The following is a 14948-nucleotide window of genomic DNA, read 5'->3' on the forward strand; positions in this document are numbered from 1 at the left end:
AGAGTTCCTATGTGGCCCCTATACCACACATACGTAACTTCCCTCTGTTATTAATGTTCCCCACCAGAGCACATTTGTTATAATGAGCCAATACTGATATGTCGTTATCACCTAAAGACCATGGTTTACATTAGGATTCACTCTTGGTGTGGTATGTTTTATGGGTTTGTACAAATATATAATGACATGCATATGTCATAATAGGATCATACTAGATAACCTCTTAGAATTTCTTTGTGTTAACTAAGTCTTCTGATTATTCTTAAATGAACATGTGGCCAGGAGCGGTGGCTCACGCCTGTGATCCTAGCACTTTGGGAGGCCGAGGTGGGTGGATCACCTGAGGTCAGAAGTTTGAGACCAGCCTGGCCAACATGGCAGAACCCCGTCTCTACTAAAAGTACAAAAAAATTAGCTGGACGTGGTGGTATACGCCTATAATCCCAGCTGCTCAGGAGGCTGAGGCAGGAGAATCGCTTTAACCCTAGAGGAAGAGGCTGCAGTGAGCCAAGATCGCGCCACTGTATTCCAGCCTGGGTGACAAAGTGAGACTCTGTCTCAAAACAACCAAACAAACAAAAACTAACTAAATAAATAAAGTAAAATGAACATGCTTTGCTAGTGCAGTTTTTTAAGTTAAAAGTATTGTTTTAAACTTTGCACTGGTCGTGTATTTTTTTCTTGGAAATACTTGAAAGTGTTTGGTCAAAAATGTCTTCTTATATTTATTCTTAGTATAGTTCAGTGAAATTAGAGAATAAAGTATCCTTTCTTACATATGCAGAGATTTAGGACAGTGTTTGTGACTTAGGTAAGTTCCGTGGCCAGCAGATAAATCACAATTAAGATCTGGATCCACTGTTAGTTTTATGTACTAGAGTAGTGGTCCTTAAATTAAGAAATGTGAATAGGTTCCAAAAAAGTCAGGTAAATGCAGAGTTTTTAGAAATGCATTATCCATTGCAGATTTCAACTAAATAAACAGTGTAAAAAACAAACACTAAAGTGACTAGAAACAAATATGCACAACGCAAGTTTCAGTCCTCAGAGCTACAGAGTCAGAATCTTGGGAAGTGGTGCCCAGCTTCTGTATGGCCAAAAACCTGCCCTGTGATTCTGATCTTGAGTCCAATCTTAAAGCTGCTCCGTGATAATTCTTTAGGGAAGTCAGTGCTTTGCTGATTGTTGGTTGTCTCAAGAGCCTAACAGTTAATCATGCCTTTTGAAGTACTTTGTTGTTTTGTTTGATTCTATTTTTTTTCCTCCTTTTCATGTTTTTGTTATACGAGCTGGAAAATGTGCTGAGGAAATGCAACTGTAGAATATATTTAAGCACTTGAAATAAGCATTTTATTTATAGGACAAATTTAGTGCATGCCTTAAGCATTTTAATCTGAAACTTCTATCCCAAAGTGTTCGTTTACTGGCATTATTGACAAGGGGTGTTTTGGTTGAAGGACTGTTTTAGAATGTTTGTTTTATTAACTAAAATCTAATTAAGTACTCTTAAATTTCTTTCTTTACAGAAAAGTCTTTTAGGTTATGTGTCACCAAGGAGATGCTCCTTCTTAGTATCACAACTGCTTATACAGGTAATGGAATTACTATTCTTGTTTTCTCTTGCTTCATAATGATAATAAGGGGTTGAAGACAATAGCCACGTTATTATTTCTCACAATTCTGTGCATTGACTGGGCTCAGTGAATGGTTCTTCTAATGGTGTCACTTGGGGTCTCTTGTGGCTGGTTTCCTTCACATGTCGCCTTCACTGTGGTCAGATGAAAGGCTGAGTATCTCTCTTTTTGTGTAGTCTCAGAGCTGCTCTCCATCTACACGACCCCCTCTATAAGATCACCTTGTGACCCGGCAGTATAGCCAGACACCTTAGTTAATGGACTGATGGCTCCAAAAAAGGCAATGGGAAAGAATACCAGACTTTCTTAAAGCTCAGGCTGCAGTCTAGCCCAACATCACTTCTAGTGGATTCTGTTGGTGACAGCAAATCACAGGGTTGGCCCAAATTCAATGTGGAAGGATTCCGCACAAGGTTCAGAAAAACCAGGACACATGGCTCATTGGGACCAGTGGTTTTAGGGCAACACAGAGCACTACAGAAAATAACCATGAAGAAATCTGTAACTTTATATGGATTAAAATCATTTCTGGACAGGTGTAGTGGCTCATGCCTGTAATCCCAGCACTTTGGGAGGCTGAGGTGGGTGGATTGCTTGAGCCCAGGAGTTCAAGACCAGCCTGGGCAACATGGCGAAACCCCATATCTACTAAAAATACAAAAAATTAGCCAAGTGTGGTGGTGCATGCCTGTAGCCCTGGCCACTCAGGAGGCCGAGATCAGAGGATCACCTGAGCTCAGGAAGTCAAGGTTGCATGATCTGAGATAGCACCACTATACTCCAGCCTGGGCCACGGGAGTAAGACCTCTGTCTCAAAAAATAAAAAAAATAAATAAAATAAAAATAATTTCTAATGAAATAGAAGCATGTCATAATGTGGTATGATAACAGGTGGAGTACCCGTAAGTCAAGAATGATAAGGAAATTTGTTTTCTTTTAAAAAATGCTGTAATTTGCTCTTTTCCTTTTATGTGCAACATATTTTTAGGTGAAATAGAATAAACATTAAACACCTTTAACATTTAAGGTTTTGTAGCATTAGGGAATTAAGGTCCCCTACTGATTTACTCTAATTTTTTAATCTTAGGAATTTTCTTTTCCTAGAAAAAAGGGTTTAATTAAAACATTATGGTGCTTTTAAGACACATTGTATATTATGTATTGGCTTTCCATTACAGTGAGAATATAATCCAATAGGGGCCGGGCACAGTGGCTCATGTCTGTAATCCCAGCACTTTGGGAGGCTGAGGTGGGCAGATCACATGGGGTCAGGAGTTCGAGACCAGCCTGGCCAACACGGTGAAATGCCTAAAAATGGAAAAATTACCCTGGTGTGGTGGTGCATGCCTGTAATCCCAGCTACTTGGGAGGCTGAGGCAGGGAGAATTGCTTGAACCTGGGAGGCAGAGGTTACAGTAAGCTGAGATAGCGCCACTACACTCCAGCCTGGGCAACAGAGTGAGACCCTCTCTCAGAAAAAAATAAGAATGTTTGTGTTTCTTTGGAAAGCTACTAACAAGGTTAATGAGCACGTTAGTCTTCACTATTACAAAGTTACGTTAATTATCACCTCTGCCCATCTCCACCTGTATGGAGAGTGATAGGTTTTAACATAAGGATATCTGTTCATTTGAGTTATATACTTTTATCTGAAATATATGGCAGATGCCATCTTGTGGTATCTTAATTTTAGCTGCTATAACAAATTTCCATAGACTGTGTGGCTTAAACAACAGACATTTATTTCTCACAGTTCCGGAGGACACAAACATTTAGTCCATAGCATGAAGCTAATTCCATTTCATCAGTTACATCACATCAAATTATGCTCTGCTTGGGGATTAATATTTCAGTCTCTATGAGTTTTGTTTTGTGTGTTTTACTACTCAAGTGTTCTTTTGTCAGATACTACTAGATGGGAAGATAAACAAAAATGTGAATGTATAAATTACATCTTTTTTTTTTTTTAACTGAAGGTCTGGAATTAACTTTCTTCTCTGGTGTATATGGAACCTGTATTGGTGCTATAAATAAATTTGGAGCAGAAGAGAAAAGCCTTATTGGACTTTCTGGCATTTTCATCGGCATTGGAGAAATTTTAGGTTGGTTTTTAAAAAAAGCATTAGCATTAAAAATATTGGTTTATTATGGATAAAATAGAAATTTTAAGTGCCCCTCACCTTTGTCCTTGAATTTCTGTTTTTTTCTACTTATTTTTACCCAAACATGTATGTTTTTATTTTTCTATTATTGCTATTCTTCTTTTTTTGAGACGGAGTCTCACTCTGTCGCCTAGGCTAGAGTTGGATTGCAGTGGCGCGATCTCGGCCACTGCAAGCTCTGCCTCCCAGGTTCACGCCATTCTCCTGCCTCAGCCTCCCAAGTAGCTGGGACTACAGGTGCCTGCCACCATGCCCGGCTAATTTTGTTTTTGTATTTTAAGTAGAAACGGGGTTTCGCCGTGTTAGCCAGGATGGTCTCTATCTCCTGACCTCGTGATCTGCCCTCCTCGGCCTCCCAAAGTACTGGGATTACAGGCGTGAGCCACCGCTCCCGGCCTGTTACTGGTATTCTAATATGACTAAATTATGAAACATTTGCAAAATAATTCACAGATGGAAACCCTGTGTTAGAAAACACACAGTGTCTCCCCACTTTTCCTCTTAAAATATTTAGAATGTCTTGGAATTCCTGACTCTGATTCTCTGATTCCCTGACACCAACTGGGTGTCCAACAGCTCAGTCCTGTTCTAACACTTAACTATCCAGAGTTAGCGTCAGATTCCACAGGTTTAAGGGTTCAGTCCTACAGACAGACAGACAGTCATGGGTCCATAGGCCTCTCAGGCACATCTCTCTGACTTGGGTACAAATTTGGAGGTTCCCACAGCCCTCTTCCCCCTTCAGGTTTGATAATTTCCTAGAGCAACTCACAGAACTCAGGAAAATGCTCTCCTGACTATTAGAGTTTATTATAAAGGATACAGATGAGCAGCCTGATGAGGAGGTGCAAAGGGTGGGGTCTGAAAGGGTCCCTAAGTGCAGGAGCCTCTGTCTCCATGGATTTTGGGTTCACCACTCCAGAAGCTCCTCTAACCCTTTTTAGGGGGATTTATGCAGATCCTGTTACATAGGCATGATTGATTAAATCATTGGCCACATGGCCTGGTGCAGTGGCTCATGCACTTTGGGAGGCCGAGGTAGGAGGATTGCTTGAGCCCAGGAGTTCGAGACCAGCCTGGACAACATAAGGAGACCCTGTCTCTTAACAACAACAACAAAAAACAATCATTGGCCATTGGTGATTGATGTAATCTCCAGCCTTCCCTCCCTGAAGGGGGAGTGAAAGGGGCCTAGAAGTTCCAGCGCTTAGGGCTTGGTCTTTCTGGGAACCAGCCCCATCCTGAAGCTCTATCCCAGGCCAACCCCTCTGTCCCCAAGAGTTGCCCCCTTAACATAAACTTCGGTATGATTGAAAGTGGATCCTTCTGAATAACTAATGTCCCTCATATCACTGAGGAAATTCCAGACCTTTTAGGATTTCTGTGCCAAGAACTAGCAGCAAAGACCAAATATATATTTTTATTATGCTCCACTAGTTACTCTTATTCAACAAAGATTTGTTCAGCACTTGCAGTATATTGAATGTTGTGTTAGATATGAGGAACTTCAACAAAGATTTATTGTAATCTGTCATGTCAACAAAACAGACAAAAACACCTGCCCACGTAGAGCTTATATGCTACTCAGGAAGAACACAGACAATAGAAACAGAAGACTTTGCATGTCAGGCAGTGGTGAGCACCGTGGGTCAAGTGGACTTTGGAGGGTTTGTTTGTTTTTGTTTTTTGGTCCCTGCCTTATTGCCAACACCTGGAGCAGGACAAGGTCTATATTATTGGGCATCCAATAGATGAGTTAAATGTGTTGAATGAATAATGAGAACATGGTTTCAGCAGAACTTAGTCACCGGTTGCATGGTGGGGTGAGGAGAGGTGTCTAGAATGATAACCAGGTTGATGAGAGTAACCTAGGCAGAGAAAATGCTGTAGGAGATGGGGTTTGGGGAGATCTGCTGAATGGGATTTTGAACACCTCTAAGTACCAGAGAGACACCTACATAGAGAAGTGTCCAGTGGGAAATGCAGGCTGATGCTCAGGAGGGACTCGTGGGCCGGAGATTGATGTTGGGAGTTAAGAGTATGTAAATGGCGGATGAAGCTTAGCCATGGTGAGTCGGTGCAGGGTAGTCTGTCTGGTAAGTGCTTGTTTAGTGTCTGCCTGTAGACTACCTGGGAAGAAACTCACTTTCTGTAGACTGCCTGCTTTTTTGAAAAAAATAATTTCAAATTGATAAGAAATTGCAAAAATAGGCCAGGCACAGTGCTCACGCCTGTAATCCTAGCGCTTTGGGAAGCTGAGGTGGGCAGATTGCTTGAGCTCAGGAGTTTGAGACCAACCTGGGCAACGTGGCAAAACCCCTGCTCTACAAAGAAAGTACAAAAATTAGCCAGGTGTAGTGGCATATGCCTGTAGTCCCAGCTACTTGGGAGGCTGAAGTGGGAGGTTGCAGTGAGCCCAGATCACACCACTGCACTCCAGCCTGGGCGACAGAGCAGGACTTTGTCTCAAAAAAGTCAAAAAACCAAAACAAAAAAAGAAATTGCAAAAATAAGAATAGTACAAAGAACATCTGAATATCCTTTAACAGGATTCACCTATTGTTAACACTTTCCCTTATTTACTTTTTTTTTTTTTTTAAAGACAGAGTCTTGCTCTGTCACCCAGACTAGAGTACAGTGGCTCGGTCTCGGCTCACGGCAACCTTTGCCTCCCGGGGTCAAGCAATTCTCCTGCCTTAGCCTCCCAAGTAGCTGGGACTACAGGCACCCGCTACCACACCTGGCTAATTTTTGTATTTGTGGTAGAGATGGGGTTTCACCATGTTGGCCAGGCTGGTCTTGATCTCCTGACCTCTTGATCCACCCACCTTGGCCTCCCAAAGTGCTGAGATTACAGGCATGAGCCACTGCACCCGGCCCTCCTGTCAGTATTTTTGAGCTTTGTTCTTAGATGTAGTTCATTTCATTGAAAACAGCGTACCTTTTAAGATTTGTTGGGCAAGACTGCAGCATTACTCAGTCTAGGGCTAATTATTTCCTGCTTCTAAGGGAAGACCCTTCTGTGTGCTCCACCCAGTTCCTGTGAATCATAAGCTTTTAAGTGGCTGGTGGGCCAGACACTATACCCAGCTGAGGGCGGGGCCCTAGTACCACTGATCCTCTTGGCTGGTTCTTTCCCTGGCTTCTGCTAATTTGCTCCCTTTATGTGCTGATCAGTCCTCAGCTGAAGAGTCAGGGGGACTGTCTGCAGCTCTCTGGAATTGTTTTTCTGTGTCACTCTCCTTTCTGATACCGTTGTCTGTGAACTCTGGTTACCCTGATATCCCTAGATTCACATCCCCGTCTCTTCAATCCATGGAGGCCGCTGGGCTCCGCCTGGGTTCTTTCTCCCTCTGTTGCCTACTCTTGAGAGGAACTGCCAAATATTTTCCAGAGTGGCTGTACCAGCAATGTATGAGTGGTTCCGTTTTTCTGAATCCTTGCCAGCATTTGGTGTTATCACTATTTTTGATGTTAGCGATTGTGATAGATGTGTAGTCATGTTTCATTGTGGTTTTACTTTCTTTAATGGGTAATGATGTTGAACATCTTTTCATGTGTTTATTTATCCTCTTTATATCTCCTTTGGTGACATGTATGTGCATATCTTTTGCCCATTTTCTAGGCAGGGTTTTTTTGTTTTGTTTTGTTTTTGCTGCTCACCTTCACTTTTTAAATTTTTTTTTTCCCCCCAGACGGAGTCTCACTCGGTTGCCAGGCTGGAGTGCAGTGGCGCAATCTTGGCTCACTGCAGCTTCTGCCTCCTGGGTTCAAGCGATTCTCCTGCCTTAGCCTCCTGAGTGGCTGGGACTACAGGCGCCCGCCACCACGCCCAGCTAATTTTTATATTTTTAGTAGAGACAAGGTTTCACCATGTTGGTCAGGCTGGTCTCGATCTCTTGACCTCATGATCTGCCCACCTTGGCCTCCCAAAGTGCTGGGATTATAGGCATGAGCCACTGCGCCCAGCAACTTTTTTCATTTTTTAAATTTTTTTTTATTTTTTTAAGACAGTCTCACTGTGGCGTCCATGCTGGAGTGCAATGGCGTGATCTCGGTTCACTGCAGCCTCTGCCCCCCGGGTTCAAGTGATTCTCCTGCCTCCACCTCTTAAGTAGCTGGGACTACAGGCATGTGCCACCACACCTGGCTAATTTTTGTATTTTTAGTAGAGACAGGGTTTCACCATGTTGGCCAGGCTGGTCTCGAACTCCTGACCTCAGGTGATCTGCCCGCCTTGGCCTCCCGAAGTGCTGGGATTACAGGTGTGAGCCACCGCACCTGGCCCACTTTTTAAAATATATATACAATGTTTTCTTTATTTTTTTATAAAAGAGTCTTGCTGTGTTGCTGAGGCTGGTTTGGAACTCCTGGCCTCAAGCAGTTCTCCTACCTTGGCCTCCCAAAATGCTGGGATTACAGGTATGAGACCCTGCACCCAGCCATCCTTCACTTTTGATATATAGGTTTGCTGGTATAGATTTCTGGGGTAGAAATCACTTAAAAATTGTAAAGGTCATGCCCCATAGTCTTCTTCCTTTCAGTTACAAAGTTCTTCCCTTCTCACTGTTGAGGACTCTCCTGTCAGCTCTTGAGACATCCTTAGCTGTTCTGGCTGCTGAGTCTTCCTAGGCCTCTCCGACTCCTCTTCGGAGCTCACACATAATTCTCAGAATCCATAATGACTGCCTTTCAGTGTGATACCTTGGCTTGTTTGGCTATGATTACAACAAAAACATGGTCGTAATGACAAGTTGTGTCCTTATTTTATTTCTGTTGTAAGCTACAGGTCAAAGGGGATAGCTTGCGGGGTACAATAATTCACAGAGAAGAAATACAAGAATGTTCCTGGATAGAAATGCAAGTCATTTTGATACCTTACTTTTTTGTTCTAATCGTTGATGCTTGGTCATCATTATCATTGTCTGCAAGTGCTGAGGTGTTGGATTTTTTGAAGAAATTTAACAAGTGAGAATGTTTATTCCTTGGCTCCTTGGTGGATAGCTCAGGCCTGGGTGTGTAATGTTTCAGCAACGTTAGTGATGTTTCTGCCGTCTTGACTTGTAGGTGGAAGCCTCTTCGGCCTGCTGAGCAAGAACAATCGTTTTGGTAGAAATCCAGTTGTGCTGTTGGGCATCCTGGTGCACTTTATAGCTTTTTATCTAATATTTCTCAACATGCCTGGAGATGCCCCGATTGCTCCTGTTAAAGGAACTGACAGCAGTGCTTACATCAAATCCAGGTATAGTGGCTGTCATTTCTCTAGTCACTTGAGGACGGGTGGGAGGTAACGGATGGCTAGATATTGAAAGTGGAGCAGTTAATCCTCTTCAGAGAGCCTGGTGTCTCTCCAAGGTCATCTGTCAAGTGTTCATGGAGTCAGACTGAGTTTAAATAGGAATCCTTAGAGAATCCTAAGTTATTTTTGTAATGGTTGGTTTTAACCTCTTCCCCCACTAAATGTTTTTCTTGATCCTTGAAGGAGCACATGAGTATCTGATTTGAATTTTTTATCTCTGCTTCTTGAGCAGTGAAATATCCAGATATTAGGGCCTGGAGGAAGAACAAAGAGGAGCGAGGGAAAACCTGGCAACTGGGGAGGCCATTCAGTCCTTCCAGAGCAGTTTATATAACGTTTGAGGATATTGGTTTATTGCACTCAACTCTCAAGTTCATTATAAATGCAGACATTTGTGTCCAGCTCCACAAATCCAAGGGGAGCCCAGCCCACAAAACTATACAAACTGAGTATGTCGCATCTGAAAATCTGAAATCCAACATGCTCCAAAATCCGAAACTTTTCGAGGGCCAACATGATGCTCAAAGGGAAGTGCTTATTAGAACATTTCAGATTACAGATTATCAGATTAAAATTACCTAACTGGTCAGTATAATGCAGGTGTTCCAAAACCTGAAAAGAAGATTTGAAACACTTCTGGTCTTGATAAGGGATACTCAACCTGCGTTTTCTTCACAAATGGGTGAGACCAGAGTTTGTTAGAATGTAAAGGTGTGTGCATTTGAGCACAAATTCTTACCTTATAAATTCTAGTCTTTATTTATTTATTTATTTATTTTTTGAGACAGAGTCCCACTCTGTCTGCAAGCCTAGAATGCAAGTGGCGTGATCTCCACTCACTGCAACCTCCGCCTCTGGGGTTCAAGCAATTCTGGTGCCTCAGCCTCCTGAGGTGGCGCGATCTCCACTCACTGCAACTTCCGCCTCCGGGGTTCAAGTGATTCTCCTGCCTCAGCCTCCCGAGTAGTTGGCATTACAGGCACGCGCCACTATGCTCAGCTAATTTTTGTATTTTTAGTAGAGGTGGGGTTTTGCCATGTTGGCCAGGCTGGTCTCTAACTCCTGTCCTCAAGTGATCTGCCCACCTCAGCCTCCCAAAGTGCTGGGATTCCAGGCATGAGCCACCGTGCCAGCTTTGTCTTTATTTTTGTTTCATAGAATTTAAAACTTGCAGGTAGAATGCTTTTGTGGGTGGGTTGCTTGTATATTTTAAATGGCTCTAGCAGATATTGCTTATACTAAATTGATTTTTGTTTTCTTCAGCAAAGAAGTTGCCATTCTCTGCAGTTTTCTGTTGGGCCTTGGAGACAGCTGCTTTAATACCCAGCTGCTTAGTATCTTGGGCTTTCTGTATTCTGAAGACAGTGCCCCAGCATTTGCCATCTTCAAGTTTGTTCAGGTAACCTCTTCAGATTGCGACTGTGTTTGACGTAGGGCTCTTTCCTTTGTGTATTACCTTGTTTTTCTTGGTTATTTGTATCGTGGTTTTAATTTTTATTTCCTTTTATTTTTTTTTGATAGAGTCTCTCTCTGTCACTCAGGCTGGAGTGCAGTAGCGCAATCTTGACTCCCTGCATTCTCCGCCTTCCGGGTTCAAGCAATTCTCCTGCCTTAGCCTCCCGAGTAGCTGAGATTACAGGCACACACCACCACGCCTGGCTAATTTTTGTGTTTTTTTTTTTTCTTTTTAGCAGAGGTGGGGTTTCACCATGTTGATCAGGCTGGTCTTGAACTTCTGACCTCAGGTGATCCACCCGCCTTGGCCTGCCAAAGTGCTGGGGATTATATGCGTGAGTCACTGCACCTGGCCGTTTTTTTTTTTTTTTTTTTAAAACAAAGTCGGCCGGGCACCACGGCTCAAGCCTGTAATCCCAGCACTTTGGGAGGCCAAGGCGGGCAGACACAAGGTCACAAGATTGAGACCATCCTGGCTAATATGGTGAAACCTCATCTCTACTAAAAATATAAAAAAAATTAGCTGGGTGTGGTGGCATGTGCCTGTAGTCCCAGCTACTCCGATGGCTCAGGCAGGAGAATGGTGTGAACCCAGGAGGCGGAGCTTGCAGTGAGCTGAGATCAAGCTACTGCACTTCAGCCTGGATGACAGAGCGAGACTCCGTCTCAAAAAAAAAAAAAAAAAAAAAAGACAGTCTTACTCTGTAGTCCAGACTGGAGTGCAGTGGCACAATCTTGGCTCAGTGCAATCTCTGCCTCCCAAGTAGCTGGGATTACAGGCATGCACTACCACGTTCAGCTAAGTTTTTATATTTTTGGTAGAGATGAGGTTTCACCATTTTGGCCAGGCTGGTCGTAAACTACTGGCCTCAAGTGATCCGCCCGCTTGGGCCCTGCAAAATCCTGGGATTATAAACATGAGCCACTGCCCTGGCTAGATTGTGTTTCTTATTTTATTTTATTTTATTTTTTTGTTTCTTCTTTTTTTTTTCTTTTTTTTTTTGCTTTTGTCTTATGTTTTTTAAACAAAAGTTGGGGATTTAAAAGGATTTTTGAATAGAATTAGGAAGCCATGAGCAGTAAGATTTTTTGTGTAACAGATTTTACGTTCTGGTCTCTATGGCTCTGATTAGAGATTTCCTTCCTTAGATACCAGAATTCTATTCACTCGTAATACAGACAAGTGTATTTCTTACTCTGTACATTCTTGTTACTCCAATTTTCCACAAAATGCTGTTTTTGTTTCATTTTATTTTATTTTATAGAGATGGGGTCTTGCCATGTTGTGCAGGCTGGTCTTGAACTTCCGGGCTCAAGCATTTCTCCCACCTTGGCCTCCCAAAGTGTTGGGTGGCATGAACCACCACACCTGGCCAAAATGCTGTTTTAAATACCAGGGATTGTAGCAGGAATTTATGGTGCATGTTTGTGAGTCAGTGACTGAGGAAGTCATACCTAGATGCAGAAAGAATAGAAAGCACTGCCAGTTCCAGGTGTCCTTGGGGCCGGATAGGAGTGGGGCTAGGGGCTAATTGTGGCTCAGCATGGCCCCCGGTGTGCCTGTTGTGATTTGTTTTGTTTGTTCTTAGTCTATTTGCGCAGCCGTGGCATTTTTCTACAGCAACTACCTTCTCCTTCACTGGCAACTCCTGGTCATGGTGATATTTGGGTTTTTTGGAACAATTTCATTCTTCACTGTGGAATGGGAAGCTGCCGCCTTTGTAGCCCGCGGCTCTGACTACCGAAGTATCTGATCTGGTGTCCATGAGGGGACACGTGTGACCTCAGAAACACAGCTGGACACAGAGCTTGGTGGAAGAAGTCGCCTTTGATCTTCACTATATATTGGGTGATGTTCAGTATGGAAAATCAAGGGATTAAGACTGTTCAATCAGCCAGAGTTGGTGTTCACGTTTACAGATATGAGTTATTTAAAGCAAGTGGAATAAGGGAAAGCTGTTCTGTCAACTGTAATTGTTCAAAGATGTTGTTTTTCATTTCATCTATCTCAATTCTTATAATCATGTTATAGAATGTACATGTTTTCTTTTCCCTCCTGCTCGTGTTGGAAGATCCTGCCTTGATTTAGAATACTAGGCCGTATGTCATATAAATATTTTTTCTGGCTATGGAGTATGTTTTGCTATGTAATCATGGGAAGCATATGTCACTCCCGATATGTGTTGGGGAATGACATTTAAATAAATAGCAAAGCTGGGTGTGGTGGTGCACACTTATACTCCCAGCTGCTGGGGAGGCTGAGACAGAAGGATCACTTCAGCCCAGGAGTTTGAAGCTGTAGTGAGCTGTGATCACACCACTGCACTCCAGGCTGGGCAACAGAGTGAGACCCTGTCTTGAAAATAATAATAGGCCGGGCACAGTAGCTCATGCGTATAATCCCAACACTTTGGGAGGCTGAGGTGGGTGGATCACCTTTGGTCAGGAGTTTGAGACCAGCCTGGCCAGCATGGTGAAATCTCATCTCTACTAAAAATACAAAAATTTGTTGGGTTTGGTGGTGCATGCCTGTAATCCTAGCTACTAGGAAGGCTGAGGTAAGAGAATTCGCTTGTACCTGGGAGGCAGAGGTTGCAGTGAACTGAGATCGTGCCATTGCACTCCAGCCTGGGTGACAAGAGCGAAACTCCATCTCAAAAGAAAAGAAAAGAAAAAAAAACAGAAAAGAAAATAATAATAATGATAATTTTTTTAAATAATGAAAAACAAATAAGATGCTGAAATGAAATCTTGATTTTGAAAATATGTCTTCCTCTGTAAATGTTTTGTTTGATAAGTTTTCTTACCTTGTGGCTCATAGCAAGGAGTGGCCAATTAAGTATTATGAAATAAGGTAAAAATTGTCTTAAGTCTTTTTTAAAATTTTTATTTATTTATTTATTTATTTATTTAGAGACAGAGTCTCACTGTGTTTGCCCAGGCTAGAGTGCAGTGGCGCAATCTCAGCTTATTGCAACCTCTGCCTCCCGGGTTCAAGCAATTCTCGTGCTTCAGCCTCCCAGCTAGCTAGGATTACAGGTGGGTGCCACCACACCTGGCTAATTTTTGTATTTTTAGTAGAGATGGTGTTTCACTATGTTGGCCAGGCTGGTCTCGAACTCCTGACCTCACAATCCACCTGCCTCCGCCTCCCAAAGTGCTGGGATTACAGGGGTGAGCCACCACGCCCGGTCCTTTAAGTCTTAAGAACAGGAATCTAACATCTATAACAACAAAAACATTGAAAAAGACAAATGTATTTACTGGGGGAGGACTTTTGCTAGCAATTTTCCTGGAAAGATGCAATGCAGAAACCCCCAAACAAACCTGGAGTGAGATCTGAGCTGTGTCATCAGGCCAGTGTCACGCCATCATTTATGTGTCCCCCTCGATCAGTGCCAGTCTATCATCTTGTGTGCGGGAATGGAGCATAACTATTTGGGGAGATGTTGAAATGGAAGTGTTAGCTTCCCTCCATAAGAGTTCACTTAATTTTTTTTTTTACGTTGAAATCAAATCCAGAAACCGTAAAAATGTCCCATTTTAAAGTGTACATTCACAAGGTTGCATAACCACCACAATGATCTAATTCCAGGACATTTTATCACCCCGAAAAGCGGTCGCTGCCTGTCAGCAGTCATTCCTTCTCATCTGGCACGGCAACCACGAATCTACTTTCTGTCTCTATAGATTTGCCTATTCTGAACATTTCATGTAAATGAGAGAGCTCAGTTTTTTGTTTTTTCAAAATCTTAGTAGAGACAGTCTCCCTATGTTGCTCAGGCTGATCTTGAACTCCTGGGCTTAAGTGATCCTCTCACCATGGCCTCCCAAAGTGCTGGGGGGATTATAAGCAAGAGCCACTGTACCTAGCAAGAGCTCACTTTTTTTTGTTGTTTTTTTGGCTGGGGTGTGTGTGTGTGTGTGTGTGTGTGTGTGTGTGTGAGAGTGTGTGTTTGTTTTTTGAGACAGCGTCTCACTCTGTCATCCAGGCTAGAGTGCAGTGGTGCAATCTCGGCTCACTGCAGCCTCCACCTCCCAGGTTCGATTCTCCTGCCTCAGCCTCCTGAGTATCTGGGATTACAGGCATGCGCCACCACACCTGGCTAATTTTTGTATTTTTAGTAGAGATGGGGTTTCACCATGTTGGTCAGGCTGGTCTCGAACTCCTGACCTCACGATCCACCTGCCTCAGCCTCCCAAAGTGCTGGGATTACAGGCATGAGCCACTGCACCCGGTGGTTCCAGATGTTGAAATTCTGGTTTTCCTTTTTGAAGTTGATATGACCTCCATTGGCTTAGTCGATCCTATATAAATAATTTACAAATGCCCTTTTAGACTTAAAAGTAGTGATTTATTATCTCTTTAAGCACATTATTTATCAAGGTGTATTAGTT

At 42.9% G+C, this 14948-nt stretch overlaps 1 protein-coding gene across 11 annotated transcripts in view; it reads left to right on the forward strand.

The window, feature by feature from the left end:
- MFSD11 (major facilitator superfamily domain containing 11) overlaps positions 1-12769 on the forward strand; it is a 40269-nt gene extending 27500 nt beyond the window's left edge. For 10 of the 11 annotated variants that reach the window (XM_025363766.1, XM_025363772.1, XM_025363775.1 and 7 more), the window contains 5 exons: positions 1527-1592; positions 3611-3736; positions 8864-9038; positions 10359-10494; positions 12140-12769. In XM_025363766.1, the coding sequence (XP_025219551.1) occupies positions 1527-1592; positions 3611-3736; positions 8864-9038; positions 10359-10494; positions 12140-12304 (668 nt within the window). In that variant the 3' untranslated portion in view covers positions 12305-12769. The remainder of the gene's footprint in view (positions 1-1526; positions 1593-3610; positions 3737-8863; positions 9039-10358; positions 10495-12139) is intronic. The other variant, XR_003116317.1, reaches the window with a different exon arrangement.
- The last annotated feature ends 2179 nt before the right edge of the window (positions 12770-14948 follow it).

Source organism: Theropithecus gelada, chromosome 16 (genome assembly GCF_003255815.1).
Source record: "Theropithecus gelada isolate Dixy chromosome 16, Tgel_1.0, whole genome shotgun sequence".
NCBI classification, from domain to species: Eukaryota; Metazoa; Chordata; class Mammalia; order Primates; family Cercopithecidae; genus Theropithecus; species Theropithecus gelada.